Source organism: Hemibagrus wyckioides, linkage group LG17 (genome assembly GCF_019097595.1).
Source record: "Hemibagrus wyckioides isolate EC202008001 linkage group LG17, SWU_Hwy_1.0, whole genome shotgun sequence".
NCBI lineage: Eukaryota > Metazoa > Chordata > Actinopteri > Siluriformes > Bagridae > Hemibagrus > Hemibagrus wyckioides.
This window is the reverse complement of record NC_080726.1, coordinates 19,017,324-19,030,490: the sequence shown is the minus strand read 5'-3', so window position 1 is coordinate 19,030,490 and position 13,167 is coordinate 19,017,324. Positions and strand designations below refer to the sequence as shown.

The 13,167-nt window shown below is 41.5% G+C and overlaps 1 protein-coding gene across 1 annotated transcript; it reads left to right on the top strand.

Annotated features, from left to right (window-relative positions):
- The first annotated feature begins 116 nt into the window (after nucleotides 1-116).
- Nucleotides 117-12,495, top strand: LOC131367979 (protein Smaug homolog 2). The gene is made up of 13 exons (XM_058413709.1): nucleotides 117-448; nucleotides 5,282-5,718; nucleotides 6,197-6,673; nucleotides 6,815-7,057; nucleotides 7,148-7,257; nucleotides 7,487-7,573; nucleotides 7,662-7,938; nucleotides 8,040-8,125; nucleotides 8,451-8,566; nucleotides 8,806-8,992; nucleotides 9,084-9,210; nucleotides 9,327-9,410; nucleotides 9,893-12,495. The coding sequence occupies exons 2-13, from the start codon at nucleotides 5,523-5,525 to the stop codon at nucleotides 9,919-9,921; spliced, it is 2,019 nt and encodes a 672-aa protein (XP_058269692.1). The 5' UTR covers nucleotides 117-448; nucleotides 5,282-5,522; the 3' UTR covers nucleotides 9,922-12,495.
- Nucleotides 12,496-13,167: the final 672 nt, after the last annotated feature.

The window sequence follows — 13,167 nt, the reverse complement described above, 5'->3', positions numbered from 1 at the left end:
ACAATATCCCTGTCTCTCTTTTTCACACACACAAACAGTATCCCTGTCTTTCTTTTACACACACACACACACACACACACACACACACACACACTCTCTCTCTCTCTCTCTCTCTCTCTCCCTTCACGGGAGTGACTCTCCTCCTCCGCGATGTCGGGATTAGGAGCAGTGAATAGCGGCGCTTTAACATTCACATGCACTCTCATACACACACTCTCACACACTGAGTGCTGAGGATGGAAAGAGTGTGTGAGTAAATCAGAGAGCAGCACACACACTCACACACACCGCACGGAGATTTAAACCGCGCCGAGCTGTGAAAAAAAGAGAGAAACAGTCTGGATGCTAACGGCGAGGCCTCGGCTGAAGAGGCTAACACACAGCTTCTAGCCTGACTAGCCTAGCTTAGATTCTCCTGGTGGAGCCGTTGTTGGATTTCACCATACGAGTAAGGATTACAGTATCCATTTATTGCTTTATTAACTGCAGAATGTATAAAATAACACAACTTTGTGTGCGTGTATATATACATAGCTATAATCTCTTCAGCTAGCACATAGCATGCTAATGCTAGTTATCTAAATAACGTTAGCAAAAACCAGATTGTCACTGATAAGCACTGGCATTAGCTTAGCTTAGTTCTGAGCTCGCGGATTGCATTTCTGCATGCATTCCTTTTGGGTTTTTAAAGTATTAATTATTTATTATTTATGTCTAACACAAAGGCAACGTTGAAGTTATTTTACTGCTGTTAATTCTGCAGAGGAATACTCGGTGATTAGCACACAGTGGGCCATTAACATGGGCTTCTAGCTTGTTAGCTAAAAACGAACGGAACAAATTATCCACACGGAATTATTATTATTATTATTGACCAATAAGACGTATTTTCTTAATACACAACCCATACGTTAATATCTACAGAAACGGTGTGTTTTATTGCTGGATTTTAAACGAACATTTTAGCAAATCTGTTTATAATAGGCGCTAATGCTAGTCTGTCAGCTAGCTAACAGTCTAGGCGTTCGGTCTCCTTGGCAGCGGCTAGCGTTAGCTCATTAGCATCGCTTAGTTTAAACTTTTAGCCAGGGCGTAAGTGCGCTTTCGAACCTGGGTGAAGATGCATGCTAGTGATTTTTAGCTGTTATTTTTTCTAAAGAAAATGCTGTAAAATGGATAAAGAGACAGAATATTGAGTTAGCATGCTAGCGCGCTTGCGTTTGTGCGCATGTAGGTTGCTTTGGGTTCAAACTGTTTATTAAAAGTAACGCAATAACTGGCAAAATGCGTACATTTCTGTAGTTGATTTATTTCAATATTTATATATGTATATTTAATTAGCTTTTTATTTTACATTTGTATGGTAAAGTAGCTAATACTGGGGGGAAAAGGGAGGGGTGTCCTGGATAAATGTCAGAAAAAACATTGTTGTTGGATGAATGGAGCCCAGCCCTCTACAAAAATCCACACACACACAGGACTGCAACATTCCCTGCAGAAATGCACTGAAATCATTTATCAAAAGAGGGCAAAGACATGCTGCTTTTGGATCCCTTTTCACCAAAAGTATAAAAAAAAAAGTTTGCAATCTGGTTTATATATACAGTACATTGCCAAAAGTTTTGGAACACCCCTCCAAATCATTGAATTCAGGGGTTTGGCTCGGCCCCTTAGTTCCATACCAAGACGTGTTGGACAATTTCAAGCTTCCAGCTTTGTGAGAACAGTTTGGGGATGACCCCTTCCTGTTTCAACATGACTGCACACCAGTGCACAAAGCAAGGTCCATAAAGACATGGATGAGTGAGTTTGGTGTGGAGGAACTTCAGAGTCCTGACCTCAACCTGATAGAACACCTTTGGGATGAATTAGAGCGGAGACTGTGAGCCAGACCTTCTCGTCTACAATCAGTGCCTGACCTCACAAATGCGCTTCTAGAGGAATGGTCAAAAATTCCCATAAACACACTCCTAAACCTTGTGGGAAGCCTTCCCAGAAGAATTGAAGCTGTTATAGCTGCAAGGGGTGGAAGAACAACATATTACATTTATGTGCATGTGAAAGCACTTGTCCCAGTTTTGACCTGGCTCTCAGTCTCCACACTAATTCATCCCAAAGGTGTTCCATCAGGTTGAGGTCAGGACTCTGTGCAGGTCAGTCAAGTTCCTCCACACCAAACTTCCATGTCTTTATGGACCTTGCTTTGTGCACTGGTGTGCAGTCATGTTGGAACAGGAAGGGGTCATCCCCAAACTGTTCCCACAAAGTTGGGAGCATGAAATTGTCCAAAATGTCTTGGTATGAAGCTGAATCATTAAGAGTTCCTTTCACTGGAACAAGGGGCCAAGCCCAACCCCTGAAAAACAACACCTGAATTCAATGATTTGGAGGGGTGTCCCAAAACATTTGGCTATATAGTTTGTATAAAATGCATAATGCATTTGAACTGAAGTACACCGCAGTGTTTGCACAACAAATGAAACTAGCCTAAATACTTTTATGGGGGGGTGTATGTGTCATTATGCTGTCATTCCACCCTACTTTTTACACCGGGAAAGGTTCTGTACATTTATTAAACTTCTGTTCGAACACAATTAAATGTATATGAGGCCAATTTAAGAAAAAAAGATGTGTGTTGGGGGGCAGGGTGGTTGTAAAATTAAATTTTGTTGTGTACATTATTGAATATTTTTTTTAAGGAACGGACACAGTGTAGTATTTTTTTCAGTCACTACTACATGTTGTTCTGTGGCATTTTTTTTCCCTCTTCCTGCTGCATCTTAGCTCTCAGAAATAAAAATAACTTGTACAAGAGAAACGTTTACACAGTGGATAAAAGTAATGCAGAAGACATATATTTTTTTGCTCAAAAGTAATATTGCATGTTGCAGTCGTGATCTGTTCCCAGAAGTAATGAGCAGATGTTCTACATGTTGTTTTGGCAAAAAGTTAAAAAATTATGAAGATAATGTGGTGCTTTTGGGTTGTGTGTTTCTTCAGAAAGTAAATTCATACTAAGCTTTGGGTCTTGTAACACAAGAGCCGTTAAAATGTACACTCAGCAGATTAAGTAATTGTTGAAATAACACAATCTGGTTTGAAGAAGTAAAAAAGTGACTCATACCTTAAGCTCCTCGGGTCACGAATAAAAATTCTGCATATGTGTGTTGAGTAAGATAATGCATCTACATTTACATTTCAGGCATTCAGCAGACACCCTTATCCAGAGTGACACAACTGAGCAATTGAGGGTTAAGGGCCTTGCTCAGGGGTTCAGCAGTGGCGGCTTAATGTAACTGGGATTTGAGCACCCCCATGATACAAATACACTTTCTCATTCCGATACTAAAACCCAGCTGATATATATATATATATATATATATATATATATATATATATATATATATATATATATATATTTATGATATATATTTTTTTTTTCGTTTTCAAGTATCTGTTATCTAATTATTTTCTGTCTTAAAAATATCCTTAAACAAAAAACCCACACAATTCCTGTCTTTTATATTTGTTAGAAGATCAGATTAAATTTTTTAATTTTATTCTTTTCCATTCCACTGTTTTTTTTTTTTGTATCAGATCGATACAATCTCTGCTTAAAAGCATAAATGAAGCCTGTCGTGTTCTTCTCCTAAAAATAAAATCATGCACAATGTTTAGTGTTTTTCCTCTACAAAAGACAAAAAAATTAAATGAAATTATTGAAATAAATGTTTTATTTATACTTGCAGGGATAGACATTTTTTGTGTGTATTTTTTGTTTTAAGTTTTTTAAAGTTTGTTTCCATGAAAGTAAAAAATGTCGAACAGTGTTTTTGGGTTCTTTAATAACAGTTTAAAAAATAATTTGGTTTTAGAGCATCAGAGTGGATTACACATGAAAAGTAATGCAGGTTTTCACAAATGTTTACATTCAGATAATGCATGGTGTGTTCTCGGCCTGTCTGAGTTTTTCACAAGTTTTCTGCTCTGAAAAGGAAACTCAATGCTTTTTCTAAAATGTGAAGAAAAGAAACACACACAGGCATTTGTGTCCTTTTAACCAGAGTGTAAGTAATCCATGGTTCAATTGTCCTCGTGCTTGATTATTTTTCTCCCTTTTTTTAATCTGGGTTTTAAATGCATGTCATCTGGCAAAACCAGTTTTATTGCCCTGTTTTGAACTTATGGCAAATAGGCCCTTTTTATTTAAAGCAGTATTTAGAGCAAAATGAAACAACACAGAGTTGTTTATCACATTTATCAGCAAGCACTTTAGTGAGTCAGCTGGTTTTAAAAACCACGGGTGTAGAAACGATAAATGGCGTGCATGGTGTACTGTGATTCGAAGGGTTAATTTGAGTGAAGTGTGTAGCGAGCTGGCGGAAGCCTCTTATCATGTGATGTTTGCATTAATATTTTGTATCTCTGTGATCTAGCGCTCCTCTTAGGAAGTGGAAAGAGGAACACGACAAGGATCGAAGCGGCCCTGTAGGGAATAAACGAGGGAATTTTCTTACATCAGCATTTGCGCAAGATGATGATGGTGATGAAACGCCGACATTACAGGAAATTTGTAATCATTTTCAGTCGTTAGTCAGTCATGGGTTACCGAGTGTGTTGTGCTAATCCTGAATCGAGAGTTGCTGTAGTCTGCACTTAGGCTCTCTGTTTGCTCAGTGAAGCCGATTATCTTTAAGTACATTTGTAACCTGAGGTCTGTAAGAAGAGGGATGCTGATGATCATAATGAACAGTATGGAAATATCATTGCAGTGCTGCCCATCGCTTCTCAGTGTAGTTCGGTACTGAGAAAAGAACAAATCCTGAAGGTTCTTTGGTATTGATGCTCCATCAGACCCCCAGCAAATTCTCCTGGTGCTGAAAAGTAGCTCTATAATCTTGGGTTTTAACCCTGAGCTCCAGTTACTGTCTCAATGAAGTCTGGTTTTCTGTCACCACCTTAAAAAATGTCAATATGTAGAGCAACAAAACATAGAGTGCTCCCCAATATGCTAATGACTACTTGGTTTGTAGATCCTCCGTTCTTTATAAATCTATTGGTCTGCCATCTTTAGGTGGTGTAGGGGTTTCAAAAACAGTGGGAACAAAATAAAAGCTTTCCATGAATTCCAAATCAGGTGAGGAGTAGAATTTTGTTTAGGCTCCAACATTAGTGTTTAGTCATGTGATGTACATGTGCAAAGATATTGAAGTTGAATTATGCAGCATATTTGAACAATACACTTACTAGCTGGTTCTCTGTTTGTTCTGATTTTCAATAGCTTCTTGCTGCTTCTCACTGTGGAGTCATTCCAGGATTCTCCCTCTTTCCCTGTGACTGCTGATCTCTCACTGCCCCTTCCATGCGCCACTGGCCCTTCACTTGGGCCAGAAGCATGTGAAGCTTTTCTTATGCAGCTCCTGAGTGGACTGTAAGACTATTTGTAACACCCAATCTTACACTAAAGGCCTGAGCCCTTTTCCTTAACCCCTCACCCCGAGAGGACACCGATAGGGTTCGCCATGATGTTCCGGGACCAGGTGGGGATTTTGACAGACTGGTTTAAGAGCTGGAACGAATGCGAGCAGACGGTGGCGCTGTTGTCGTTGCTCAAGAGGGTTTCGAGGACCCAAGCACGATTCCTCCACATCTGTCTGGAGCACTGGCTGGCCGACTGCACTGAGATACACTTACTGGAGGCTGAGGCCAACAATGCAGGTATGTTATTCAGGATTTAGGTCATTCCAAAAATATCAAATTCTTTCAGAGTTCCTAAATGTATTTTAAAAATGTAGAGGGGAGGTTAGTTGCTCAAAAGGTTGGCCAAATTGTCCAAAGATCAAGAGTTTGAACCCCAACAATGCCACAGGCCTCCATGTATGGGAGTCCAAGAGAGTAAATTTGGCCTTACACTCTGGGTGGGAGGGACTTTTTTTTTTTCTCACCCGTCAATCAAAACGCATCAGTACCCATCATGGGTGTCTGTGAGCTTGTGTATGTGAAAGTGACTCTAAACAGCAGACTTAATATGGCTCAAAAGTTGGAGTTGTCTAGTAAGTTCTTAAGATGTTCCCCTAGTGAGATGTGTGTAATCCCATCTCAGTAACTGTTCGTAAATCATTTTTAGAAACGGACCTTAACTAGTTAGGCAAAGCACCTTCATAGAATAACTCTTCATAGCTTTTTCGCTCTCCAGCCATAGTGAACCAGTGGCAGCAGGAGCCTAAAGAGAAGGTGGTGTCGCTGCTGCTCTCGCATCTCCCCCTGCTTCAGCCACGTAACAGCGAGGCCAAGTGTGAGTACATGAAGCTGCTACAGCAGGTGCTGAGCCACACCATCGAGAGCAGCCTTTTTGTGGAGGAGAGCCGCCAACTGCTCTCCTACGCCCTCATCCACCCAGCCACCACGCTAGATGATCGCACCAACCTTGCGCTGTGGCTCAACCACCTTGAGGAACACCTGTCGGCTCGACCGCCTCCTGGACCATACCACCACCACCATCACGCCCGACAGGGCTCAGACGAATGGACAGGCCCAACCGACTCCCTGGAGGTGGCACATGCCTGGCACGATAAACCACCGTCCACATGTAGCTCGCCTGCCGGCCAGAACGGGCACATGGCATTTCCCAGTGTTGGTGGAGTGCCCTCCCCCATGAACAGCAACAGCACAGGTCAGCGGTGCATGCTGAAATGTTAGTTTGGAAAGTGTATAAATATAGTGTGGATCAGTGCTTTGGGACACACAGTCAGTGTGGACAAGTAGTTTGGGAGGTTTACACATGTTAAGTGTGGTAATTGTTTTTATTTCTTAGGCCTTTCTGGTCAGGTACAGCAGAGCTCAGTGACACGCTCGATGTCTCTTGTTCCTGCCAACCAACCGGGCTGCAGCGCTGATTGGTTGGGCCAGGACGAAGTGGGTGGGCGCCAGGGCGCCACTGGGGCGGAGCATGCACCACTGTCTCCACAGGGCAGTGTAGCTTCATCAGGCAGCGAGCAAACAGAGGATCAAAGCAACACGCGGAACACGTTCCAGGAGGATGGCAGCGGCATGAAGGGTGAAACTTATTAATGAAACTAATTATTTTGGTGCTGCAGTTTGTGTTATGCAATATGAAATCTAACTTGTGCTTGCATGTGTATCCTAGATGTGCCAACATGGCTAAAGAGTCTCCGTCTGCACAAGTACGCATCCCTTTTCTCCCAGATGAGTTATGAGGAGATGATGGTTCTTACCGAACAGCATCTGGAGTCACAGGTCAGTGTTTTATTCATCTTCTAGTATTCTTTGAGAACAACTGCATGGTTCTTTCTGTCTTTCATTTTTTCTCTAAAGGAGGCATGACCTGTCCTTTTAAATTAGGCAGACATAGCCTTAGTCTTGGTGAAGAAGGCGTGGTCTTGAATGTATTTTTTGTGCATGTTTCAAGCATTTTAAATATTTCTATTTGCTCCTTTTCATTTAATTTATATTTCTTATTTTGCAGAATGTGACAAAAGGAGCTCGGCACAAGATAGCACTGAGCATTCAGAAGCTACGAGAGCGACAGAGCGTCCTCAAGTCTCTTGAAAAAGTGAGTCATGCAAAATGTCAAGAATATTAATCGAGCTTTTTTTTTTGTATGTGATTGGGCAAACTTTTTATATCACAACCTTCCATAGGATATCCTCGAAGGCGGGAACGTCCGGAACGCCCTGCAGGAACTTCAGCAGATCATCATCACACCCATCAAAGCCTACACCCCGCCCACTGCTACCCAGAGAGAGGTGGAGCCTGGAGCCACACCTACCGAAAAGGCAGCCAATCCTGTGGAGGAGAAGGATGCAGCTGTAGAGGGCTTTCAGAGCCACAACCCTCCACCCTGCGATGGGGAGCCTTCGTCCACGCCCATTTCAGAAGGAGACATTCCTGGGCAGTTTACGCGGGTGATGGGGAAAGGTGACACCTCAAAGTAGCTTTTAGTTGTAGTAAAAATATTTGCTACAAAGACACACAGCTGTACATGTATAGCAGTGGTAAATGTGGTGTGTGTGTTTCAGTGTGTACGCAACTGTTGGTGTCACGGCCAGATGAGGAGAACATCAGCTGCTACCTGCAGCTCATTGAGAAGTGTTCAACCCATGAGGTGTGTCTGTGCAGAAAACATGAACTGAAATATGGAAATTGTTTGCGATTTTTAGACCTAAAATGCATAACTAGAGCTTTTTCTGAAAACTTTTTTCCTAAATTTGATGCATCTTGCTCCTTCCAGCTGTCAAGCAGCTACAGTGTGTTTTCTTTCTTTCTTTCTTTTTTTTTTTTTTTTTAAATAAATTTCATTTTTAATTATTTATTTTTCGCATTTTGTTTCATTTTTATACTATTCATATTTGTTGTTAATTCAGGTGGAGGTTCATGACATTGGGCTTTAGACATGCCCTCATATTTCTCATCATGTGTCTGGTCTTTAGGCGTTCACGGAGACGCAGAAGAAGCGCTTGGCGTCTTGGAAGCAGCAGGTGCTGAAGCTGCTTCGCCTTTTCCCACGGAAAGCCATGCTGGACATGCCTGTGTACCGACAGAAAGGGTCTGTCTCATTCACTCGCTCCCTTCCTTCTTAGCCTGGTGTGCATGTTCTGCTTCAGTGCGTTAAATTCAGCAGATGCTCTTATTCAAAATCACCTCAGGAGAAATTGAGAAAACAGTTCAAGGTGTTTCCTTGAGGTTTGGGTCCTGCTTAACTGAGTCACATTGCATCAAAATATCTGCTAAGTGAACAATGAAAAGGATACAGAGAATCTGAAACAAAACCGTGTGTGTGTGTAGGTGGGCGTATGGTTCGAACTCTTTGCCTACAGCAGGCTCTGTGGGTGGAGGTGTGTCTCGCCGAGGACAGAGACAGTTCCCCCTGCCCCCTCGTGGAGCGCCACTTCCCAGTCGCATGGGGATCATCACACACTCTCCACGACACACACTTGCTAACCAGCCAGCCGTCAGCGTACAGGGCAGACAGGTGTGTGTTTGTGTTTCTGTCCGTGTGTGTGTGAGAGGATTGTGATACTGGGCAGGACTGTATCGATTTGACAATGTGGTGTGTGTTTTAGAACCTGTGGTTTGGGAATCCTGGGGGGAGTAACAGCATGCCAAGTCAGAGCCGGAGCTCTGTACAGAGAACACACTCCCTCCCTGTACACACATCTCCACAAACCATGCTCCTGTTTCAGCAACCAGGTACACACACACACACACTTTACGTTTCATCTTACAAGGTGTATGTAAACTCTCTCTCTCTCTCACATACATACATACATACATATGGCTCATTTGTTCCCTTTCCCCTCCCTCAGAATGCCCGGTTCCAGGGACTGACCTGGAGATCAACCCCACGCTGGAGTCACTGTGCCTCAGTATGACTGAACACGCCTTAGGAGGTAAAGCCAATCACTGCACAGCATATGCACACTGCTGTTTTAATCACCATGAATTCATCAATCAGATGTTTGATGTCTGAACCTGTATGACCTGAACATACGCACACACACAGAGCAAGTCAGAGCTAGTGTGTATTCTGGATTTGTCCTTTTGCTGTTTTATATGTGTGAAGGCGTTATATACCACAACAGAATAACAGAGTGAACTGTTACACTCTGCAGTTTTAGGTCAGTGTTGGAATAGCAACATTCATTCATATTCTCAAACAATGAAGAGGATGACGTAACCATTTTGAACACAGGTCTTGGTTTCTGAAATAAATTCTTTTCTGTGCATCTGTCTATGATTTGGTGAAAAACAATTATTCCAGATAGGAATTTTAGTTATAGCCCCCACAGAAAAGCTTTATACTGAGAAACACTTTCATTGCTCATAGCAACATTTAATCTCTCTCTCTCTCTCCCCCCCCTTCTGTGTGCAGATGGAATGGACAGAACATCAACCATATGAAAATAAAAGCAACGTAAAAAAAAAAAAGGAAATTTTGCAATCTCGCCCTTCTCTTCACGCATGTGCGGCCTGGAACGCGCAATCCACGCTAAAGAAAAACAAAACGGAAAAAACCCAATTCACTACAAAAGAAACAGTGAGAAAATGAACAGTGTACATGTGCGCTTAATATTTTTCTACTTTATTATTCTAAGTTTATTATAAAAGGAATACAGATGACTATTATATGAAAGGCAGTGGCATATGCGTCGGACCGCTCGGTGTCCTGCTCGCATCTCGGAAGAAGGGAAGTGTCCAAGTTTCAGATGGCTTCCTCAAATCTGGATGAACTGTGTCCGTAAATCGAGTGAAAGGCGGGAGGGCTCGGCTCTGTGGGGTTCAGAGGAGCGCGAATGATTTGGTGCTGATTATAAGGGCTCTTGGTCTGTTCTGTCGTTCATCCAGGAGTTGCAAATACACACATATATATATATATATACACACACACACACACACACACTGTTCCTGAACTACCCTACGTCTTCAAGCTGCATTTACAAGGACTTTTTAGTGTCTCTCAAAAAAACGACAGTATTCTTTGTAATGAAAACAAGCATAAATGAACGGCACCAAACGCAAACAAGCCATTAGGATTGTCTTAGCGAGGCTTCTTCTGTGAGGGAAACAAAATCCAAACAGTCCTTGTGAACGCGGCCTTAGACGTCACGGTGTACTGGGATCGACATTCCCTTCTTTTTAACCAATCACTGCCGTGTGATGTCATCATGGTGCGCCTCTGACTCCTGCCGCTGAACCAGTTCGACTTCCAGGCTCTATATCTGAACACTCGTCGCTAGTGTTTTTGCTGCTGTCAATCTTTGAGAAAAAAAAAACAAACACAAAAATTAACGCAAAAATGCTTGATTGGTTGCAAATACTAAACTGTATCTATGAATGCAAAGTACTAACAAAATACTAAACCTGATCACTTGGTGGATTTCTTGTAAATATGGTCAATGTTTCAATATTTATTAATATTTTGCATTATTTATGACATGAGACAACAAGCCAACAGCCTGCTTACTGATGGATCGTTTTTGTGGGAGGAGACAACGGCGCACACTGATGACATCAGAGACTGGTTTAAAGAAACGTAGATGGAAAAACGTGTTCACCAAACACACACACACTGACAAGCTCTTCGTACTGACACGCTGCATGAGAAGCTTCTGGGCACTTTGTGAATTCCGTTGGCAGAATTATTTTTTAATTATTAAGAGTGACACAAACTCTGCATCATTAATGGTTTGTCGTTGGCTTTTTTTTTTGTATCAGTAATTAGTTGTTGTGTGATGACGAATCTTAGGGGGAGGGAGAACAATTTCACCGATGTGGTTTCGGTCCCGAAGCACGACGAGTCACAAACTTTTGACATTCCGTATTTGGTCGTCTGAAAATTCCAGGACATGTGCACGATGCTCTGTGTGTAAAACTGCATTGTTGGAACCATTTAGCACGAGACAACCCAAGATCTAAACACAAGGCTAAGTCAGTGATTAAGCTCAGTGATTGGCTGATCATATTCAACTTAAGCCCCGCCCTTTGTTGCCTGACTCTGGGCAAAATTGTAGCACCATTAGGAAACCTTTTCTTTCTTTTTTTTTTTTTTTAATCTGCTAAATTGCCACGATCTAAAAAGTTGGCCAGCTTGTTCACTACAAAGTGCACCGTTATAGGGGTTTACATTCATGGCGTAAAACGTAGTGGAGAATTCTCACTATCGATATCTGTATTAATCCGAATTGCGCTCTTGAAATAATCGTGCAGCTTTTTAAGTTGATGGCAGACACTTTTCAGTTTAGGATGGAAAAAGAAACCTCCCCTTCATACCTTTATATAGGACACCATATTTATAACTTGTTGGCACTTGCGTTTTGGGGAGGACAATAAAAAAAAACTGATCACTACACTTGCTACTCCAGAGTTTGGCTGACACGACTCGCTAAATCTTAAGGCATAAGGAAAGTCTTTTTCTAGCATCGATGTGTTTACAAAAGCAGAGAGACACTTAAAACTGATCTTTATCAAGCAGCCGGTTGTAGGGGTTGTACTTTTGTTTTTATATGTGTATAAAAGGCGGAGCTGGACTCATACGTTCCTTTTTTTTCCTTTTTAAAGGGACGCGCCAATTGTACTCCCTTTAACTTACGTCTCGCTCTCTCTCTCTCTCTCTCTCTCTCTCTCTCTCATATTCTCTCTCCCATATTCTCTCTCAGCATAGCCCTTGTTTGTATTATTTGACCTCATCTTCATCCTCCCTCCCTTACATTCGAGAGATTTTATGACTCAAACACAAAAAGGTGCTGATATATAAATATAAAATAAATTTTTGTTTGTTTTTGTGTCTCGTATAATAACCCTCAACAGTACAGCCCGCTAGCGTGATGAACTGTAAAAGTCTTAAAGACCATTTAAAAAAAAGAAAAGAAAACTCTGAGAGTAGTGTGTACAGGTATCCGATTTGCTCTTTATTTCCTGCAGAGCCTGATCTGTTTTTTTGTTTGTTTTTGTTTTCTAGTAAAACTTTCAAGAAAACTGTTTCTGATATGTTTTTTTTGTTTTCTTGTTTCAATTCTTTTGGAAATGCTGTTTTCCGCACCCTGATCAACTCATTCAGCAGGAACACATGTATACTTAACGCTGAGTTTTCATGCAAGTGCTTCACATGAATGGAGAATGAGGAATAAAAGACATGGCATGTGTCATGCAGGTATAGAAAATTAATCAACGGTTGTAGCGAAGAAGCAGAGTTACCATCACCAACCCGTCTAAACGGTGCGTCCCAAAACGTCTGTCTTTACTATAGTCATTTGCCAGCGATTCTGGATGTTTATTAAATACTGGCATTTCATAATTTTTATCCAACAATTATAGTACTTCATCTTGTTAATTTTTTATTCTTCAAGTTAATAGGAAGGGGGGAAAACACAGCAGGCTTCAATCACTTCTGTCCTGCAGATGTTAAAAAGGTTTGTCACACTGGAGACTCCTTCCTTAAATGCTAAATAAACATCACCTCACAGAAAACATCACATCCACAGTTAAAGCTGTTTTATTCATAAAAGTCGCCATGTTTTTACAGAACAAGAGCATTAACATAAACGTGAACTTCTGGAGCAGCTGGTACAGGTGCTCCAGCAACACCTTCTGACCAGTCAGAATCCAGAATTTAACACCAATACAATTTCATGCTCCAAACTTTGTGGG